Here is a 21,124-nt window from a genome sequence, read left to right as displayed (position 1 = left end):
TTGTCATTTATTCAGTGCGGGATATTTGGCATGAGAGCAGTTCACATGATATGAAGATCAGATAGCAGTGACGTTAGTCAAAGCCAAATTAAAAATTAGTCCTTGGGCTCTTCAGTCCCTTGTTGGCTTCCCAGCATACTTACCCTCAGTCTAAGAGTTCCATACCATTTGGCAATGATACAACTTATGCATTGTATCTTAGAACGAAAACATTAAGTCTTGATGAATGACAAGCATTTTAGAAGGTACTGTTCCAGCTGGAGTCAGTGGTAGTTTTGCTGTTGATTTAATCATCATATTAATTGAAGTCATTATTTTCCACTCCCTACCTAGTCTCTGGATGAGGTCTTGATTCAGGGCAAATGCTTTGTGCATAGCTTAAAACCTGCTAACAACTAGCAATTTATAAGTGAAAGTGTGACTGGCTGTAACAGCTGACAATAATCACCCGAACCAGAATATCTCATGTGAATGGGATCCCCCTTTCCTGCTTCTCTTTCATCCCTGGTGTTGGTTTGTATATCCAGTAGATGCCAGCAGAGATCTAAGCAGCCAGCACAGCTAATGATCCTAAGAAAGGCCTCCTTCTGTAATGAGACCTACCAGTCAACTCAACACTGCTATATTCCAAGTTGCAACCAGTGCAGTGCAAGCCCTAATCATATCTCTTTGAAATCTAGTTTCAAAGTTGGCAATTGTTAAGCTCTACACATGCTGCTCTTTGGAAGGTTTTTTGTCGAGACTGAAACAAATAATTTGGAAAGCACATCAGAAAAGTGGCACTTTGTACTCTCTAGCTGGCTAACATCTGTGCAGCATGGCCTCCAGAACTGCAAAAGCTCCAGCCCAGATGCTTGGTGAGATCAGTCCTGGTGCTAGCAGGGTGCTTAGTTCAGCAGCAGAGCTGTGTCCTCATTTTAGCTGCATTTGTATTTTTTATATGGTGACTCTTATTGTTAATAATAAATGGGTGCATCTCGAGAGCTGCTTGCAAAGAATTACAGAGCCACAAGGTAGTAACTAAGTGCCAGAAGAATAAAACGGCCCCAAATCCTGCAGGAGGAGTAACCTGCAATGGGATCCTGGCTCAGGTGTCTCCGTGTCCAGCTACACTGTGCTGGTTTGCTGCTGCAAGCCCTGAGCTTGCCAGGACATGTGGGGTAAGTCCCATTGGGTTCACTGGGGCTGGATGTGGGAAGACGAGGCACTATCCATACCATGGCCAGCCCTCTTACTGGTCCCAATTTGCAAAAGAGCAATGGGTGCTTAATCGCATGCTGCTGGCAGAACACTGCTTGCAGCTTGAAGCATCTACAGTCATACCGGCTGAAGTAATTGGGGAACAGCTCTGTGTAGATACTTTTTTTTCGTAGGAAATCGCCACTGTGAGAAGGAGGAAAAGCAACATGGAGACACAGACTGCAAATCCCTCTCAGTGTCATAAAATGGATGAGTCACTGGGGAAATCAAAGTGAAAGTTGCAGGAACCCCAAGGAGCAACACCAGGACCTGCATTAGTCTAGCTGGGGAGTGATGGATGATCTGCTTAGCCAAGACAATCCCAGGAGGCCGTGGCTGAAGCCAGAGGAGATTAAGTAAGCGGGGCTCAAAGGCAAAGGGAATGCCAACACAGCTTGATATGTGCTGAGGGTCAGATGCTGCATGGGATTCACTTGCGAAGTATCCCTCCTCATGAGGCAGCTCTGCCAGAAGGAAGGCAGGTGGTGACATCCTCAAACATTTCTGTCCTAGGGATCTGGAGCTGCCAGCACTGTCCAAGCAGGTCCTGGGCCAGGCTGGTGTGTCTGTATGAGCCCTGCCCTGCTCCTGTCCCCATTACTGCTGGCATCACCACTCTGCTCATCTCCACACACGTCAGGAGTGGGGTTTTGGCTGAGCTTTAAGCCCAGGCTCTTCTAGCACAGTCTGTAATAGCCACAAACGAAGAACAATCCATGTACTTTTTGCAGAGATCATTGTGCTCATCTCGCCACCCCAGCTGGAGGGGCTCTGCTGGTGCTTGCTACTCAGACAGCAGGCAAGCCCTGGAGCCTTGTTTGGGCTGTTTGTATTGGGTGAAACAGCACATCAGTGTGCCCACAGGCTTCTAGGGTGACCATGAAAGATGAGCTGGACCCAGCTATGGTTCAGCAGAGGAAGTAATTCACTCCAGAAGCGGCAGTTTGTTATTTGTGCTGGCTCTTGACTTGCTGTCACTTCACTCCTCCAGATTCATCTGGTTTCAAAAAGACAGGCGCTGCCAGGAGCTCACAAAACTGACTGGGGAGGAATTTCTGAATATTTGGGATCCTTAATTATATGTGTTCATTATTTTTGCCTTTATAAAATATTTTGAGCCTTATCTATTCCATAGTCAGCTCAGAAACTGACCAGGGAGCATCTAAAGGGATTCACAAACTGAAGAAAAAAAAAAAGGGTTTTATTTAAGCTTTGGTGTGAAGAGAGGATTCCACCTTTTCTCAGAGGGGTTTTTACTGTTGTGTGCACCGAAGAGGTAAGGGCATTTGCAAACCTCAGTGCTTCACAGCATGTCTGCTTTCCCTTCAGACATAGAACCATAGAATCACAGAATAGTTAGGGTTGGAAAGGACCTTAAGATCATCAAGTTCACGAACACCCTCTCCTCCTTGCCACCATAAGAAGACTGCAGCAGGGGTGACTTTGGGGAAGTCACTTAGACAAATGGCACTCCTCCAAGGGTGGAGAAGGGCTTCCTGCCCTTCCACATCTGCAGGAACACCCCTGTTTCTCCTAGGGCAAGTCTGGCTGAAGGCAGCAGGAATCCCTCCACCTGCTTCTGCTAGCATTAGTGATGTGCAGGCTTAAACACTTGGGTTTACGCCTTGTGGCTTGGCCAGAGGGCTTCACTGAAGTGTGGAAATTGACCCCAGGTTGGGGCTGCTCTTGGGCACTGTGCTGGCTGCTTGTTGAGGCTGACAGGTAGCACTGGGCTAGCACACCCCACCAGTGAAAGGCACCTGGGGAGATGCTGGTGCTGCAGCTGGTGAGGAACAAAACTCTGGATGTGTCCTACAAATCAAAATCCCTCAGGGTCACTGATGTGGGCAAAACAGCAAGGTAGACCTCTCCTAAACTGCTCACCCGACAATACCCTCACAACCACGTAAATGTAATTTGCTAACCTGACCTAGCAACATCCTGTGAACTGATCTCAGCATCAGGAGAAAAAATACTCTGAATAACCAGGTCAGTTATTTCTTCAGTGAAATCTAATGTGCCATGGCACTCGTGCTCTTTCCTGACCTGTGCCTGTGGCTTCTGTGCTCAGTCTGGTGCATTTTACAGAACATTTGGTAATATCCAGTCCCTGAGGTCACATCAGGTTTTTAATACAGCATCTGAATTGTGGATTCTTTCCAGAAAACATAACTCAAATGGTGATTTCCCCCTGCTATTAAATTGGAAAGGTTTGCCATAGAAATTAAGTATTTCCTGAGTGCTTCACACTCAGATTTCACAGTAAAAAGGGTTTCAGGCAGAGGTCTGGAGCTAAACAAAGCACAAGGCTGGGGTTCCCTCACTGTGAGCCATGGGGATGCTTTGCACAGAACTTGGGAAAGTAGAAAAGCTGTGTGAATATACACAAGCACGAATTAAAGCAGATGGCAAAGCTCCTGGTACCCCTGAGCACTTGACAGCTCCGAGGTCTGGAAGGTGCCAGCAGATGGTGGTGCTGCCTTTCCCGAGGCTCTGCTGGGGCCCGGCAGCACAGAGCTCCCAGCTCCCTGCCTCACCTGCGCACACTCACCAAGCCTGGTTTAAAGCTAAAAATAATATAAAATGCTCAGAGGTTTCAGGTTAGAGCACATCTGATGAAAATGGAGAACTATCTGTTTCACATGGATATATTGCAGGACCCTGAGCAATGCCAGGAAGAGATGCCACAGGAGAGGCATCTGTGGGATTGCTGCAGGAGAGGGAATGGTGATGGCTCATAGCCTCCCTCTTGCACCTATCAGCCTTTGTGTCAGCTTGGACTCTCCCACCCTCTCTGCCCCCCCTGCCTCCCAGAAGCACAGATCGAAGGGCATGTTCACCCCATAGCACAGGCTGGTACAGAAATACCCAGGTTTGTTTATGGGGTTTTACTGCTACACTGGTTTCTGCACAGAGGGATGAGCCTGTTCCTGGGGTGCCTCAGCAGTGCCAGCACTGCACAAAGGCCACACATCTGGTGACCAGGCTGCGCAAGAGCATGATTTTGGTTGGCAAAGTGCATTTTTACCCCAGAGCAGCTGCTTGAGCTGTGACATAGGCACTGGGGATAGAGCCAGGTCCAGCTGCAATGCAGGACTGGCAATGTCTCCGCTTTGCTTACTCTTTCCTGAGGGTCTCCAGGAAGCAAGTCAAAGCCTGACAGACCCATTGGTCCCACTGTACCCTCCCTTGGGAATAAATAAATACTTTTGGACATCAAGTCCAGCAAGCTCCTGCCAACCCAGCACCCTGCCACTGCTTGCCAGTGGCACCAAAGGGGCAGTGATGCCAGCAGGGCTAGGGGCCGGGAGTCTCCCCATTGAGCTATGTCTGCCCTACTTGCTGAGCTGAAGTTTGCATGCAGTGCTGTGTCTGCATCAGGTCATTGCCCCAACATCTTGACTCATCTTTTCCAAGCTATAGCATGATGACAGGGATAACAGGCTGGGTGCGGGAACTGATACCTGACACTGGGTCTGGCAGGACTCCCAGCCTTCACAGCAGAGAAAGCTGTGGGGCAGGAGCAGAGCATAGGCAAAGCTGGCTCAGCAGGTCTGGTGCCACCAACCTAGGTGGCCCTATGGGGCAAGACCTCCATAAGCACCATGCCCAGCAGCTCCCCTGGCACCATCGGGTCTGGGAAGGTTTGTCCTGTCCAGCACACCCTTCTCATGGCTTTAACTGGAGAGAGCAGCCAGGATTTGGGGCAAAGATGCCCTTTTTCAGGTGTAATACCAGATAGCCAGGCCATTGGAGATACGAGCTCCTGGCAACATGGGTTCACTAAACACCAGTCTAGCATCTGCTACCCCAGTCCTCTTACCTCTGGGATGATCAACTTTGTGTCAGCCATAGATGCTGCTATTTCAGCCTCGAGGAAGGATTTGCAGGCTAGGAAACTTGCATGTTGCTAGGCTTTTTTTCCCCTCTCAGATACCTTGGTTGAATAAAAAAGCTATGCCCTGTCCTTGCTCACACCTCCCACTGCCACTCTGTCCCTGTTCTGGGGCCCATCCTGTGTCACACGCAGGTGTGGCCCAGGATACCTGCAATCTGCCATTAACCAGGATTTCGGGTCCTCACGGGGTTGTAGGGCTTGGGCATTATTGCGTTTATGGATGCACCCCAGAGCGTCCCTGTGCTGGGGACATGAGGATTTATGAAGGGAAGAGCATCTGGAGCCATTTCCCTTTTACTTGAATCCTCTTGCTACACAGCCTGGGGCTGCCTTCTCAGGGCAGCACCAGCCCACCCAACTGTTGGGCACTGTGGTCGTAGCTGGGCTCTTCACCCCTGCCCTGTGCTCCCTGCCAGCCCAATTTTGACCAATGCCAGGCCATAAATATGCTCTGTGGCTGGCAACATTGGCCATGGGATATGAACAGGAGAGTGCTGCCATGTATGCCAGCCCGATGCTGGTTAGGATCACACCAAAGCCCAGGGATGTGTTAGACGTCCCATCTGTGCTGGCTCAGTGCCAGCTTACCGGTTATACTGGGAAAAGCTCTGAACAAACTGGAAAGCATATGGGTCTGAGCGCAATGCTCCCATCTCCACAAACAGTGAGGTCTGGGGGTGTCAAGTGCTGCAAAGATCACTCACGCAAAGAGCATTGGAAAAAGAAGAAAGTAACACAGAGCCCAGCTGGGAAGGTGTGTGGGAATGGTGAGTGTGAACAGGCCAGGAAGGGTTTGGTCTGCTGCCAAGAAAACATCTCTAGCGTGTCTAGATAGGCTTGTTACAGACACGCCAGCCAGCCCTGGTCTGGGGCTGTCAGCTGCAGAAAGGGACATACCTGACCCCACGATTCAAACCAGGTGGCTGCTTCAGTAGCACGCTGCTAGAAAAGCTTATCACCAAAGGTTGGAACAGGCATCAGCAACAATGTAGAACTGAATGGGGTTGCTAACTGGGAGCTGTTTCAGAGCCCACAAGCAGGGGACCATGCTGCAAGCCAGGAGAGTGGAAAAATGCTCGACCACCTAAACCCCAGCACACAGGAAAGTGATAAAGCAGGGTTACCAGCCAACACCAGCAATGACTGCAAATACCCCCCCAAAAGAGCAACCTGCAGACAGCTTTTTTTTCAACACCTGTCTCAATCCCCAAATATCCTATTCCCACCCCCTCCCCCCCCAAAAATTGACTCTGGCTATGCCACATACACTCACTGAAATTGTTTTTCTTTATTGCATATTGCCATCTTAGAAAATGTACAGTCTCATAACATTACACAGCGTTTCCCACTATCTAAGACTACTAACATCCTTGCACCTAACTACCTTGGTCACTACAAAGCTAATAAGGTCCAAGACATATACTTCAGTTTACAAATTATTATGGATTTTTTTTGGCATTATTAAAAAAAAAATCATCTTTAAAATACACACCCAAGAGAAAAGAATGGCTACTTACACCAGCACCAATCTAAAAGTAGTTTTTGACAATGGCACATGGAATTACCTGCACACAGCCTTTGTATTTATTTATAGAGATATAATTTTTTTTTTCTTTTTTCTATTTTTTTGAAAGAAAACAAGGAAATGGCAAACTCAGCCCGGTAACGAGGCTGATGTAAAACAATATTAAAAAACCCCAAAACAACAAACAGGTTTGGAAGGGCAAGAGGAAATCTGTCAGGAAAGGTCCTGATGTGGCACTGGGGTCGCGGAGGCAGGAGCCGGGGTTGAGTGCTGGTGGCCGAGCCCTGCACCCAGGGCCCCGGGAGGAGGTTGCCCTTTGCAACTCCCACAGCCTTTTGAATTACAACATGTGTGACCAACCATTCCTTAAACCATCAAAGGCCAGACTGCTGTTTTTTAACCTTCTTATTTTCTTCTTTTTTTTAATATATATTTTAACCCCCCCCCCCCAAGTCCATTCCCTCAATTTTATCAGCCCCGTTTTTTTTTTTTTCAGCCATAAATAAAAAATATAAATAGAGGCACTTTAGTTAAGGAATAGTATTATCGTTGCCTTTTGTTTTTATTTCCCCCTCCTTCTTAAAGCAAAGTGCTTAACTCCACCTTTGCACATAATCTGCAGGTTTTGCAGCTGCTTGGATACGAGGTGCTGGACGTTGTTTTTGCGCTTACCTGCTTTATTTATTATATTTATTACTGCTTTAAATGCTACTCAGAAAGAACTTTGTCTTTATTTTTTTGTCCTTTTTCTTTTTTTTTTTTTTTTTTAATCTACAGTGCGTCAAAAGTTGCAATGAAGAAAAGAACAAAATGGTAAAACCATAGCTCTTGACAACTCTGGTTAGACAGAGATTTCACAGCTTTCACTCAGCACGCAGACCCCGTGGCCTTCAGGTGCTTAGAACCATATTTCTCTTTATACAAATTAGTTTAAACAGCACTTTTGCTATACAGTACATATAGTAAACTGACATCCCATACCCCACCAGTAATACCGGTTATCTGACAAAAAAAACAACCAACCCAACCTTATTTCAAATAGTGTTACTATCTAGTGCAACAGGGACAAACTCATCTCTCCACAGGAAAAAGAACATACAAACAAAAAAAAAAGGGATCACAAAAGTATTGGTGGTATAAAAAGGTTTTGTTTTGTTTCCTTAAAAAACACACCACAAATAAATAAAAGTAAAAAGTAACAGTCCTCTATATACTCAGCATAATTTAACAATAGAAATGTTAATATGTTAATGGTGGTTACTTTTTATTCTCCAATTCTTAATTTTTCTAACCCCTTAAATTATTACTCCCTGAGAGCTTTTAATTATTTTTATTTTTTTTTATCTTTTTTTTGGACTGACATTTAACAGGTAGTTCTGCTTACAAATTTGCAATGACAATGAACAGCGAACCAGTCAAAAAAAGGACCTGGCTAAGAGATTAGCGTTTCTTGGCATCACTGCTTCTGTGTGTCTGATAAAGAAAAGAGAAAAGAAGGTTGTTGAAAGCTGGTGGGTTTTGCACCAGCCCCTTTGTGTATCAGAGACCTTTGGTCCTGACCCACCTTTACAGAGGATACAGTTTGTCCCATTGAACAGAAAGGAAGAATAAAAATTACACAAAAGTTTATGCTCTTTGTCTCCTCTGAGAACTGACCTTTCCCACTGTCCTGGGCCAGAAAACATTGTAAAAGTATAAATACATCTGTGCGGTATTAGAGCAATAAGCACTTTGGGGTAAACTTTTCCTTTAGCAAGGTGGCGGTAAGAGGGAAAAGAGCATTTCCCAAGGATGATGGGAAGAGCATCGCTGGGAGCACCCGTGGCGCCGAGCTCAGGAACCAGCACGAAAGCACAGATCTGCGAGGTTTTTGGAATAATCACAACAACAAGAAAAGAAAAAACAACCAATGGATTAAAGTTCAGTCAACTTTGTGTATTTTTATTTTCTTCTTTAAACCAGTTGGCTTGTGTGAAAGGCATTCCCTGCAACAGCCTGGAGCGTTCCAGGTGGGAGGGCAGCTTCCCATCGCCTTTGGGGCCCATGGGGACCGCCGGCTTCTCTGGGTTGGGTCCTCTCTTGTTCTGCAGATGCGGCATTGTGCCTGTGCATGGGGAGAACTACTTTTCAGAGCGTGTTGGAGGGGAGGAGGCAGTGCTGACACCCATCAAGGTGTCACACCGACACACCTCCATCCATGCTCCCGATCCGACTATATACACAGTATATACACACATACACACTTGCCCGTGGTGAGAAAGAGCGTGCCACTGTTTCACTTTCTGTCGCAAGGCAGTATAATGGGAAGAACCACCCCCGTGTCACTTCAAAAGGACTAACCCACATTTTTCTGTTGGGTTTTGTTGTTGCAGTTTGTTGTTTAGAAGTTGAGCTTGGTGACAGGTCTCTCACGGCCGCTGTCAGCCAGCTGGTTGGTGATGCGCTTGCGGTTGCGCTTCAGTTTGGACAGGTCCTTGTCAAAGACTTCGCCTGAGCGCAGGGCCGAGACGAGGTCGTCAAACTCACCGCCTTCCTCCCCACTCTCCTTTGCCTTCCTTGCTTTGCGCTCCCGCTCCCGCTGCTCCTTCAGCTATGTGTCATGAAGGGAGGGAAAGGAGACATCTCACTCTCATGGATGAGGTTGTGGGAGTGCCCAACACATGCATGGTGACCCCCAAACTCATGAAACAAGAATGGTATCCCACCCCAGTGCTTAGCATGCAAGAGCTGGTAAGGGTTATTGATACAGCCCATAGGCTGAGGTCCACAGCATCATGGCTACTGCTGATGGGTCACAACAGCACACAGGCAGCACCAGCTCTGCTGCATGTTTTAGCTCCAGCATCTCACAAACCCAAGGTCATTAATTAAGCAATCAACAGTGAAAAGCCAGTGGGTCTAAAGCACAAAAGCTCCTTGCCAGCCTTCAGTGCTTCCTGTGCCACAATGGCCACCATGGGTACAATGCAATATGGTTGCCATCTCCAGGTGCCCCAGGGGTGCTGCTGAACTTAATGGTGTCTGCTCACCTGTGCCTCCATGCGTGCCCGGCGCTCCTCCTCCTCCTTCCTCCTCCTCATGTTTTCATTCTCTTGCTTGGCCTCAGTCACAGCTTGAAGGAACTGGTCAAAGATGCCGAAGAACTCGTCAGGCTGCATTTTGCCTGCGTCTTCTCCAAAGTGCTTCACGGCCTTGGAAAACTGGGAGAGAGAAAACAGGGGACCATCAGCCTTGGAGATACCCCTAACACTGTCGAAACCTCCCATGAGAAGCCTTAGACCTGATGGACCATAAAGAAACACTTCCAGCAGCCATGGCAGAAAGAAGGGCTTTGCTTCATCAAACTTTGACTTAAACATGAAATAAATAATCTGATGTTTTACCTGCTGGCCCTGTAAGAGCAACCTGGATCATTCCTGAGCCCCCTCTCCCCTTGTTGCCTCTGGCATTGCTGCACCTCCCTCCACCACAGCTCAACTTTATTAACTAAGCAGCAGTAAAAACAAGGAAGCAAAATATTGTGGGCCTGAAGACATAAAACTAATAGTAAACACGGCAGGGGAAGGGAAACTAGGACTTTTAAGTTTTTCTTTGAAGTATTTTTGGGGTATTATTTATCATTGCCACATGCTCTGCTATTGAAACCAAATGTGTTGGTGAAACTTCTAAAAGACATTTCTGCCTGGGCTCAGGCACAATCCTGGGTAGGGAAATAGGGAGTTTTCCGGCCTTTAGTGCTGTTTGAACACCATAAATGTAGGGGAGTTGAATGAGGCTGTAGCAAAGGTCAGGACAGGACATTCACAATCTGCCAATGTGTCCCAGTCCCCAAGGAGCCCATGAGCTGTCCTTGGGACTTACATCCTTTGTTTTCACTTCTAATTTGAAGAAGACTCTTTGTGCACAGAAAGTTTGTTAAAATTGTGATGGCAAGTTCTGATGATAAGCATCCTTAAAAGAAAAGACAAACAAAATCAAAGGACAAACAGATTTATGAGTTGCTTTGATTTTGCTGTGTAGACCAAGAGGAACATTTTTAAGGCCTGCCTGTATGATTTAGTTTCATTTGCAGAGGTGCCCCAAGCTCTTCAAAAGACATTTATGGCATTTTTATTTCTTTGTTTACTTAAGAGACTTAGCACTTCAAGATGCGTGGAGGAATCCAAGAGGTACCACCATATAAGTCAAAAGAATTGAGGTTATTCTTGTTGATTTTCATCAATATATTCTCTGCCACATTACAGCAGATTTAGGGGAGATGGGAAAGGCTGCAAATGTTTCCCTCACAGGATATGAAGTTTATAAAACAATGATGTATCTTCTTTCCCAAGAGAAAGCAGTAACACAATTTGAATCTGGATATATGTTTAAAAAGTGAAGAGCTGGTACACTTTGCACAGCCCGTCATATCCAATAACCATGAGAACAGCTGTATGTTACTTCACAGTGGACTTCAGCGGGCACTGGGGACCACAACCTTCTCCAGATCCAGTCAAATCAGCAGAAGACAATACAGTTTGAAGAGCATTTGTCACCATCTCCACAGTCCTAACTCACTGCAGGGAAGATCTGCCTGGTTACCATCAACAGTCTAAAAGGGTGGCCAGGGTTAGCCGTGGCCTAAGGAAGGCAATGGTCAATCATAATGCCTAAGCATGGGTGGATGGTCTGAAGGACAGTGCTAACTGGACATTGGTACAACCAGGGAAAAGAGGTGGTAACACTTGGTTACTTCTATCTTTGGAGAGGTAGCTCATGCAGTGGGACAAGGATGGGACCTCTTTTAGAGGCCTGTGCTGGACTACCTCCTTGCCACTTCAATCAAGATGAAGACCAGGCCAGGGAGGAGAAACCCGTGGACTGCTGCTGAAGGAAACAGAAACCAGCTGTGTGGCTCCTTGCTGAATGAGGGGAAGCAAAAGGTGCTTGGAACTCACAAATGTCAGCCAACAGCCATCTCTTTGCCATGATTTAAATCAGTGTGGTAGGGAGAAAAGTACAACATGGGAATAGGCCACTGCATACGGCTGCAAAGCACTCACCAAGGCATTACTCTGGGGAAGGTGAGCCTTTTAAGTAGCTACTCTAACCAGGTCTGCAGTTGGCCTCAATTCATGCCACTGAGCTCCTCCCCTCTTCTCTTGAGAGAAAGGCTGGGTTGGTCTCAGAATTAAGTTACGCATTGGATGTTATTTTGTCCTATGGAAATGAGGTCACTTGGGCATCCTGGGTTGTTTCTGATGTCAGCCTCTGCCTGACCTCATGTCCAGCTTGAAGCCTTGGTTACATTTTTAGCTTCCACCAACATCAGACAGAAAAGCCTGCTTTCTTGCCACCTTCAGCCTTCGTTGGCCAAGATTCCCCAGCTGCCACACTCCTAACTCTAAAGCCAACAGAGCTGGTATACTTCCATTTTAAGACACGGAAAGGAAAGCACGCTCTTGAGTGAAAGCTCTTCACCAAAACTCAGATCCTTGCAAACGACCTACTATCTCCTCCCCTGATGGATGGAACTCTACCATGGCTATCCCCTGCCTTGCACTTCCAAAAGACAGGTATCTCATGTCTTTCTACACCACATCTTGTGCCCCAGAAGCAGTCTGTTGGCCTGACCTGCGATCCCCTAGCATACTGTGCTGTGTGGCAGGAAAAAGGCCTTGGGGACAGACAGGAACAAACCTACCCACCCACTCTAAACCCACCATGAAGAGCAGCCTAGCAACTTTTTCATGTCAGGGCCTCAGCAGGACACTCACGTGATCTCATGAGGGAGATATCTGAGATTTTAACACACAGCATGTGCTCTGAGAAGGCTGGGACCATCCCTCCCCTGTTGGCTGGAAGAAAGGCTCAGGTGCTACCCAGATTTCAAGGACACTGGTGACCTTACCAGCTCTTTTGCTTCCATCAGAAGATCTTCAACATCCGAGAAGCTGAAGCTGGCTAATGTGATGAACTGGCTGATGACAGACACAAACTTGTCTCCTGTTTGCTGAACCTGAGACTTCTGGAAGTCCAGCTCCTTTGGGGAAATAAAACATAAATCTGGTCAGGCCCTGGGTGACAAATGACACAAATACCATTGGCCTGTGTGCCTGCATCAGTGCAATGGATACTGGCTGCATTGCCACAGGCTCCCTCCTGTCGTGCATAAGACTACAGATCACCATTTTACAGTATCATGCCCACAGTATGTTTTTAAGGCTAACTCCTGAAAGAGAGATGTGGAAGCAGCATAATTTAGCAAGATGGTGAATCCTTCGGTATACCTCACCATTTCACCAGCACTCCATCTTGGTTGCAAGGGTGCTCCCCAGCCTCAGCCCCAGCCCTCTGCAGCTTGGCAGCCAAAGGGAGACCCCTGTGTACCTCACAGCTCCTCTATGGGCATCATCACTAGACTTACTCAACCTCTCTTGGCATATCAGATGTAAACCGTGCATGTGCCTAACCACACATGGTTGTTACTTTGGTGCCAAAACAGACCTAGGAAGACAAGCACATGTGCAGGGCAAGGAGGAAAGACAAAGAGATCTCCAGCATGTGAGATAAAAGCAGCTTTGCTGGGAGCTCCCTTGCCTATCTCCTTGAGGAGGGATGCCCAAGTGCTCAGAGCCAGGCTGGACTATATTTGATTAAAGTAATACTTACAGTCTCCACAGCTCTCAGGCCGCTCCTCAGAGTGTTTATTTCTTTCTCCAGCTCAGTCATGCTGTTGGAAATGGCAGGATGTTAATTTTCAGCCTTCCCCAGCAAATTCTACTGCTTTCCAAACAACTAAACCATGTTTTTCTATTGAAAAGACCCCAGCACTGTATACATCGCCTCATGTTTGTAGAGCAGCGTGTTTCAAGGAGCAAATCGGGCTGAGAGCCTCTTAAGTTAGGACAGCTGCCTATCTGAAAGTGGCTGCAGTTGCCTGCATTAAAGCAAAGCACTTTTGTGTATTGTGAATGAAGGGGGCTGTGCAGGCTAAGCAAGCTCAGCAGCCTCCAGACCTCTCCAAGAAAAAGGACAGCTCAGGAGAGGGCTTTGCTGGGCACAGATTTCTCTTCCCCTCTTGTTGGCCATCAGAAAATAGGCTTCTTGTCACAGCACACAGCAGAATTTTTCAGGGTACCAAGGTTAGGTGAATGCCACGTAAAGCATCCTTCCTAGCAGTGAGCCTTGCAAAAAGGGAGACAACCCAAATATAGAGAAACAAAAATAAATCATCACATCTGGTGCTGACTTTGTTTACACAAAGCTCAAGCCCCTAATGAGCTTCAAGTTCAAGTGATTACGGGTTTCTACCACTGCATCTGAGGAGAAGCTTTCTCACAAAGACTTGATGACCACAAGCTTGACGTCCTTCCAGGGGTGTCTATCCTAGGGCAGGGGTCTCTGGAAATGCTGACGTCAGGTCACAGGGCAAGCATTCCTGGCAGGTTTAGTCTGGGAAAATGCAGTTTTGGGAGCCCTGTGCTCCAGCAGTTCATTACTAGCGGTGGGATTGACAGAGGCGGCAATTTTGCTTCACAGCTGCAGGGCTGGGGGGAATTCAGGGTTTTCCAGCGCTTTAGGAACTTCTTGGTTACACTCTAGATTGGACCAAACCCAAGTATTACATATGGTGTCCAGTTTAGAGCACAATGATAAAGTTTAAGGGGGAGGAAAAACCCCTCTATGCAGACATTTTCTTTCCCATACGTGCATCTGTACAACAGCTGCAGAGCATGAGAAAGCCAGAGCCTTCACCGGCGAGGAGCATGCCCTGCTCAAACACGTTCTCAGCCAATGCCTACATGTGCAGCCCCCACACACTCCTCCTTGCACGCCAAGATTTGTCCTGTCACTTCATTTAATCCCTATAGCTGACAATTATTTTACATTTTAAATGCAAGGATGTTTGTACATTACACATCTTCCATGGGGAATTCACTATTGCTACAAGAGCACTTTGAAACTTGAAAGACCCTTGAGCTGCCATAAACTCTGTGCATATTTGCCATCCCCTCTCTACAAAGGTGCAGTTTCAAGGCCCTTTTCATGTCCACAGCTAACATAAACAGGTGCAGACTGCAAAAATGTGTGATCTTTGCTGCTCAGGTCCTTAAGCAGCAAAGCCTGTAAGATGCCCTTGAACTTTAAAACTGAAACAGAGACTCGATGATTTCAGAGGGACCTCAGCATATAACTGAAGGCTTTGCAGCACAACAGCAGATTCCTCCTGCTTTTAAAAATTCAGTGTGTGTTTAAGGGCGTTGCTGAACGTGGGCCTCTGTTGGCAAAGAGACTTGCTCCAAACAGGTCACAAGGCAGCAGGCAGGGTTTAAAAGCTCATTGCAAACACCAGAAGCTCCATGTTGGTGGTGAAACAAGGGCCAGGAAGGACCCAGTGGCAGGTGAGCTCCTTACATCACTGCCTGGTCCTGCCTGTGCTGCCGGCAAAGCCTCCCCGCCACAGGCAGATAAACAGCTGCCCTTTATCTGTAGCCACACCGCAACCGCTTCCTCCTGGATTACTTAACGTACCATTAGAAATTAATTAAATGCTTCTGTGGTGAGATAACAACAGGAAATGGCTGTTCCAAGCAGCTCTCCTCCCTTGTGGTCGGAGGCTCACAGGCCTTTGCTGCAAGGGCTGAGATTTAAAGCCACCAGGTGATGTTTGCTTCTGTGTCGAGGGCTGCTCTCAGACCAATGTGGCTGCAAGCACACAACCCAGCCTGCTGGCCAGAATCAGGCCAGGAGTGCAAGCAGGGGAGGGTGCATGGAAAGGCAGGCTGAAATGAGGAGAGAGGTGTTCCCAGCACTCCCGAAGCACCACTTAAATCTCTGCTTACTTGACTTTGGCTGCCTGTGGGATGTCTCGCAGCTCCTCATGCAGGCGGAGAACTTCAGGATACTTCTTTTCAACGACAGTGATCAGATAGTGCAGAAGAGTGATGTTCCTAGGAGGGAGGAGTGGTGAGGTCAGCATGGCAGCACCACAGGGAGTTGAGAGGTCAGTCAAATATCCTGGATAAATCCCAACACTGGTAATGAACCATTTTGGAGTTTCTGCAAGGATACTGCTTGCTGCCTGTCTGGAGACATGGATTGGGTCTGCCCTATGCATAACCACAGGGCAGAGAAGCATGGTACCTGCAAGCAAGGAACCTCCATAGAAGGGACCCAGGAGAGGTGACTCAAGCATCACTGCTCCCATCCTCCATAGTCTTTACTGATGGATGAGACCGGGCAGGTTTGAGATCTGATGCAGCTCCTCTTGCTCTGTGCATGGAGGTCTCAGCAGGAGAGAGCAAACCAGGCCATGGCTGTGGCAGGCTGGGGGTTGAGGGCTCTGCAGAGGGGATTCCCATGGGAAGGAGCCCCTGGTACCCCTCCTGCATCCACTGTGCCACAGCATGATGGCTCTTGGCTTCTCAAAGGGGGAAAAAAAGCATTTAGAGGATGATCCTCCTAATCAGCCTTGGCTGCCATTTAGCCAGCTCAGGAGGGAAAGCCCCATCGATCCTCATGCTGATCTGCAGCTCAGCTTCCCTCTGAATCTGCTCTGCTCAAAAAATGGATGCTTGCATCACTGGATGTGCCAGATAGGGCAGGAGGAGGGAGGGGAACACTCCCACCTCCCACATCCCAGAGGCAACACTGATTGCCCTTATGTCCCCGCAGCATCCCATGGTCCCACAGATGCTACCAAAGACATGGGCAGGAGCTGCTCACTTGTCAATGCTGGACTTGGTATCCGCAATCTTGTTGAGGCTGGAGATCTTGAACCCGAAGGCATTGCCCCTCTGGCCCTTGTTCATATAGTTCCCAAAGGCCAGAACCACCTCCAGCAGCTGCTGGAGGCTGCTGCTCTGCAGCACTGCCTTGGAGCCGGCACGGATGGCTGAAAGAGGAGAAGTGTGGGACATTAGCCCCTACCATGAAAGCACACTGCCCCCCTTGTCTTGCAGCAACCCCTTCAGTGTCCTCATGGCCAAAGAGCGACCACCAACTCCCTCCCTTCCCCTGTGTCACTGCAACACCCACACAGACCAGGCTTGCCCTTGCACAGAGGATTGTTCTTTCTAGGAGATGAGCATTCCCTGTGCTGACAAAAGAGCCTATCAGCAGGTCTGGCCACTTGCCTTCCACCTTGGGTTTCACTTCTGCAACCCTCTCTGCAAACTTCTTCTTGAAGTAGAGTGACTGCAGCCTTTGCTGATAATGGTTTATCCTGGAAAACGAAAAGAGGTGCAGGTTGAGCTTTGCTTGCTCCAGGCACAGTTCAGTTCTCTGCTGCTGACAGCTGTGCTTACAAAGCACACTTGAGCCACAGCAACTAAAAAATGATGACTGTAATTCTCACTGAAACTATGCTGGGATGGGAAAAAATGAAAGCTAAAGCTACAGCTGTCTTGGGGTGGATTGAGGTGAGCCCTTAAGCATATGCTTAAATTTATCCTTAATTCAACAGGTTCAACAAGTGCATTTTTACACCACATTGCTATAAAATACAAACATATATAAAACAAACAGTTCTTTTACAAACACTCCCTAGCAAAGATGTTGATGAAGTCCGGGCTCCCAATAGCTTTGTGATGCAGCTGGACACAGGCCCACTACAGAATCACAGAATTGTTTAGGTTGGAAAAGACCTTGAAGATCATCAAGTGCAACTGTTAACCAAACACTGCCAAGTTCACCACTAAACCATACACCTAAGCATTCCCTCAGCTGCTCCTCATAACACTTGTGCTCTAGACCTTTCATCAACTCTGCTCTTCTTCTTTGGACCTGCTCCAGCACCTCTATGACTCTCTTGTAGTGAGGGGCCCAGAACTGAACAAAGGATTCAAGGTGCAGCCTCACCAGGGCCAAGTACAGGGGGATGATCACTGCCCTGGCCCTGCTGGCTATTTCTGATACAGACCAGCAAGCCATTGGCCTTGGCCTGGGCACAAGCTGGCTCGTGTTCAGCTCAGTCAGTCGGCACCCTCAGGTCCTTTTCTGCCAAGCAGCTTTCCAGCCACCCTTCCCCAAGCCTGTAACTTTGCATGGGCTTGTTGTGACCCACGTTCAGGACCCAGCACTTTGCCTTGTTGAACCTCTTAACCACTGGCCACAGCCCATTGATCCAGCCTGCCCACCCACAAGCAGATCAACGCTCCCACACAACTTGGTGTCATCTACAAACTTGCCAAGGCTGCTCTGGATCCCCTCATGCAGCTCACTGATAACAATATTAAACAGAACTGGCCCCAGTCCAGAGCCCTGGAGAACACCACTTGTGATCAGCTGACAACAGGATTTAACTTCATTCACCACCACTCTTTGGGCTTGGCCATCCAGCCGGTGTTTTACCCACTGAAGAATACACCTGTTCAAGCCCTGAACACTCAATTTCTCCAGGAGAATGCTGTAGGAAACAGTGTCAAAGTCTAGGTATAAAACATGCACAGCCTTTCCCTCATCCACTAAGCAGGTCACATTGTCATAGAAGGAGATCAGGTTAGTCAGGCTGGACCTGGCTTTATAAACCCATGCTGACTGGGCCTGATTGCTTGGTTGCCCTGTACATGCCACATGATGGCACTCAGGATGATCTGCTCTGTAACATACCCCAGCACCGAGGGCAGGCTGACAAGCCTGTAGTTCCCCAGGTACTCCTTCCAGCCCTTCTTGTAGATGGGCATCACATTTGCTCACTTCCAGCTAACTGTGATCTCCCCTGTCAGCCAGGACTGCTGATAAATGATTGAAAGTGGCTCAGTGAGCACTTCTGCCAGCTCCCTCGGTAACCTGGATGGATCCCATCCAGCCCCATAGACTTGTGTGTGTCTAAGTGGTGTAGCAGGTGCTGACTATTTCCCCTTGGATTATGGGAACTTCGTTCTGCTCCCTGTCCTTGTCTTCAAGCTCAGGGGCAGAGTATTGTGAGAACAACTGGCCTTACTATCAAAGACTGAGGCAAAAAAAGCATTAAGTACCTGAGCCTTTTCCTAATCCTTTGTCACTACGTTCCCACCACATTAAATAAACATGGAGGTTTTCCTTAGTCCTCCTTTTGTTCCTTGTGTATTTACAGAAACAGTTTTTACTGTCTTCAGATTAAGCTCTAGCTAGGCTTTAGCCCTTATGATTTTCTCCAAGCATAACCTCACAACATCCCTGTAGTGCTCCTAAGTTGCCTGCACCTTCTTCCAAAGGTCATAAGCAATCCCTTTTTTCCGAAGTTCCAGCCAAAGCTGTGTTCAGCCAGGCCAGTCTTCTTCCCCACATGGGGATGGCCTGATTTCCTTCTTGAAGAATGTCCAGCCTTTCTGGGCTCCTTTGCCCTTCAGGCCTGCATCCTAAAGGATTTTGTCAATCAGGCTCCTAAACAGGCCAAAGTCTGCCCCTCAGAAGTCAAAGGTAGGTAACAGATCTACTGACCCCGACTCCTTACTTCTCTGAGAACTGAAAATTCTACCATTTCTTGATGACTGTGATCAAGATGGCCTCCAACCATCACATCACCCACAAGTCCTTCTCACAGGTCCAGTGAGGTGCCTTCCCTAGTGGGCTCGCCCACCAGCTGGGTCAGGAGGTTATCTTCTACACACTCCAGGAACCTCTGAGACTGTTTTTCTCTCTGCTGCGTTGTATTTCCAGCAGACATCTGGTAAGTTGAAGTCCCTCAGGAAAACAAGGGCCAGTGATCATGAGACTTCTCCCAAATGCTTATACAATATTTTGTCGGACTCTGCATTCTGGCTGGGTGGTCTGTAACAATCCCTGCATGATATATGCCTTGTTGGCCTTCACCCTGATTCTCACCCACAAACCTCAACCCTATCATCATCACCATTAAGCTCTAGACAGTCAAAACACTCTCTGACATATAGGGCTACCCCACCCCCTCTCTTTCCTTGCCTGTCCCTTCTGAAGGCTGCATAGCCACCCACTGCAGCACTCCAGTTGTGCAAATCATCCCATCATGTTACCATGATGGCAACTATGTCATAGGTTTTCTGCTGCACAATGGCTTCCAGCTCCTCCTGTATGTTGTTCATGCTGTGTGCATTGGTGTAGATGCATTTCAGTTGGGCTATTTATCCTGCCACCTTTCTGGGGGGATAAGCCCTAATTCCTACGACCATTCTTAGGTGCTTATGTGGTTTCTAACACATCAACAACTCTTGCACCTTTGCTGCCACATGGATCTCCATCCCCTACCTCCACTAAGTTGGCAGACTGAAGCAGGGCATAGGTTGACTTAACCTTTGCAACACCTCCAACCTAGAGGTGTGAGGCTCCACTTAAAAGAGCCTTATACTAGTCATGCAAGGGCACAAACGAAGGTGGGGTAGTCACAGAGGAGATTTGCCCGCTGCGCCTGGCAGGACCCTGTTGCCATTACCCCCTACCCCTTAAGTCACTGTGTTCAGCCAGGTAGACAGAAGACAGGGAATCCTCTGTATCATGTGTCCTGTGCCTGTCCATCCTGGGCCCACCTCAGGGAAGGTAGGGTGCGATTCCATAGTCTCTCTCACTCTCCCAACAAACAGCACTAATGAAACTGGACCTCCACATCCTTAGAATGATGTCCTGGGCTGGAAAGCCACCAACATAGCTCAATCCAGGCCCTTTCTGGGCAAGTTAGGGATGGCTCTGCTCACACCAGCTGTATTTTGGCTGAACAAGATCTCACTTGTCCGCAAATGGCAGTCTGATTTAAGTCATTTAGACCAAGGACCCACAGGAGACGTGCTCACAGACAAGGCCATGGGCTTACACTGTCACTGTACTAATCAGAGGTGACAAAGACATCACACTTAGTTACAGACCACAGGACAAACTGAAAAGCCATGCTGGAAATCAAGGAAAATATTTGCATTAGCACATTGTGCTTTTCAAAAGACGGAGGCATGGAAGCAACATTTGGGCAAGAGACTGTGAAGAAGAAAGGTGACCTGTGATAGGAAAGCTAATTCTAAGCATCTTCCAGCCCCGAGGGCTCAGGTCTGAACTTCACAGCTCTATTCCGCTTGTCTTTGACAGTCAGCAACTACACAGTGCATAGCCCTAGTCTTCATTGGTGCATTTCTCAGAAAAGACAGGAGCATTTCTATTTTTGACCTCCCAGTACAGTCTTGGATCATAAAACTCACTGACTTTGTGAACAATTGCCTCGCTTGAAGTTCAGCTAAGCAATTCAAAGAGCTCAATACTCATTTGGATTTAAATAAGGAGCTTCAAGATTTTAAACCAGCACCTCTAGAGGATGTGCATGCAAAAGATAAGGTTACTCATCCCTGAAGACTTCTAAGCCTTAAATGATTGCTACCAGGAGCAGGAAGAAATGACATTTCCTTTCCAACTCATATATTCTCAGGAGCCCCAGGGATGAGACGTTCCTGAGATGAGGAGTGGGGCTCCTCCTTTAGCAGGGCAAAATTTACATATATCATTCTTGAGTATTCATTAGGATATGAAGAGGAAAGGAGCAT

The 21,124-nt window shown here is 47.7% G+C and overlaps 1 protein-coding gene across 3 annotated transcripts in view; it reads right to left on the bottom strand.

The window, feature by feature from the left end:
• Positions 1-6,401: 6,401 nt before the first annotated feature.
• Positions 6,402-21,124, bottom strand: part of DAAM1 (dishevelled associated activator of morphogenesis 1) — a 94,323-nt gene continuing 79,600 nt past the window's right edge. For all 3 annotated transcript variants that reach the window (XM_061376459.1, XM_061376461.1, XM_061376460.1), the window contains 7 exons: positions 16,781-16,869; positions 16,371-16,539; positions 15,488-15,595; positions 13,314-13,374; positions 12,553-12,684; positions 9,692-9,862; positions 6,402-9,252 (listed from right to left, as the gene is read on the bottom strand). In XM_061376459.1, the coding sequence (XP_061232443.1) occupies positions 9,043-9,252; positions 9,692-9,862; positions 12,553-12,684; positions 13,314-13,374; positions 15,488-15,595; positions 16,371-16,539; positions 16,781-16,869 (940 nt within the window). In that variant the 3' untranslated portion in view covers positions 6,402-9,042. The remainder of the gene's footprint in view (positions 9,253-9,691; positions 9,863-12,552; positions 12,685-13,313; positions 13,375-15,487; positions 15,596-16,370; positions 16,540-16,780; positions 16,870-21,124) is intronic.

This window comes from Neopsephotus bourkii, unplaced genomic scaffold (genome assembly GCF_033783945.1).
Source record: "Neopsephotus bourkii isolate Nb327-2 ecotype Australia unplaced genomic scaffold, CSIRO-AGI_Nbou_v1 NB_1707, whole genome shotgun sequence".
In the NCBI taxonomy this organism is placed as follows: domain Eukaryota; kingdom Metazoa; phylum Chordata; class Aves; order Psittaciformes; family Psittacidae; genus Neopsephotus; species Neopsephotus bourkii.
The sequence above is the reverse complement of the archived record's forward strand: the minus strand, read 5'-3'. Positions and strand labels throughout refer to the sequence as shown.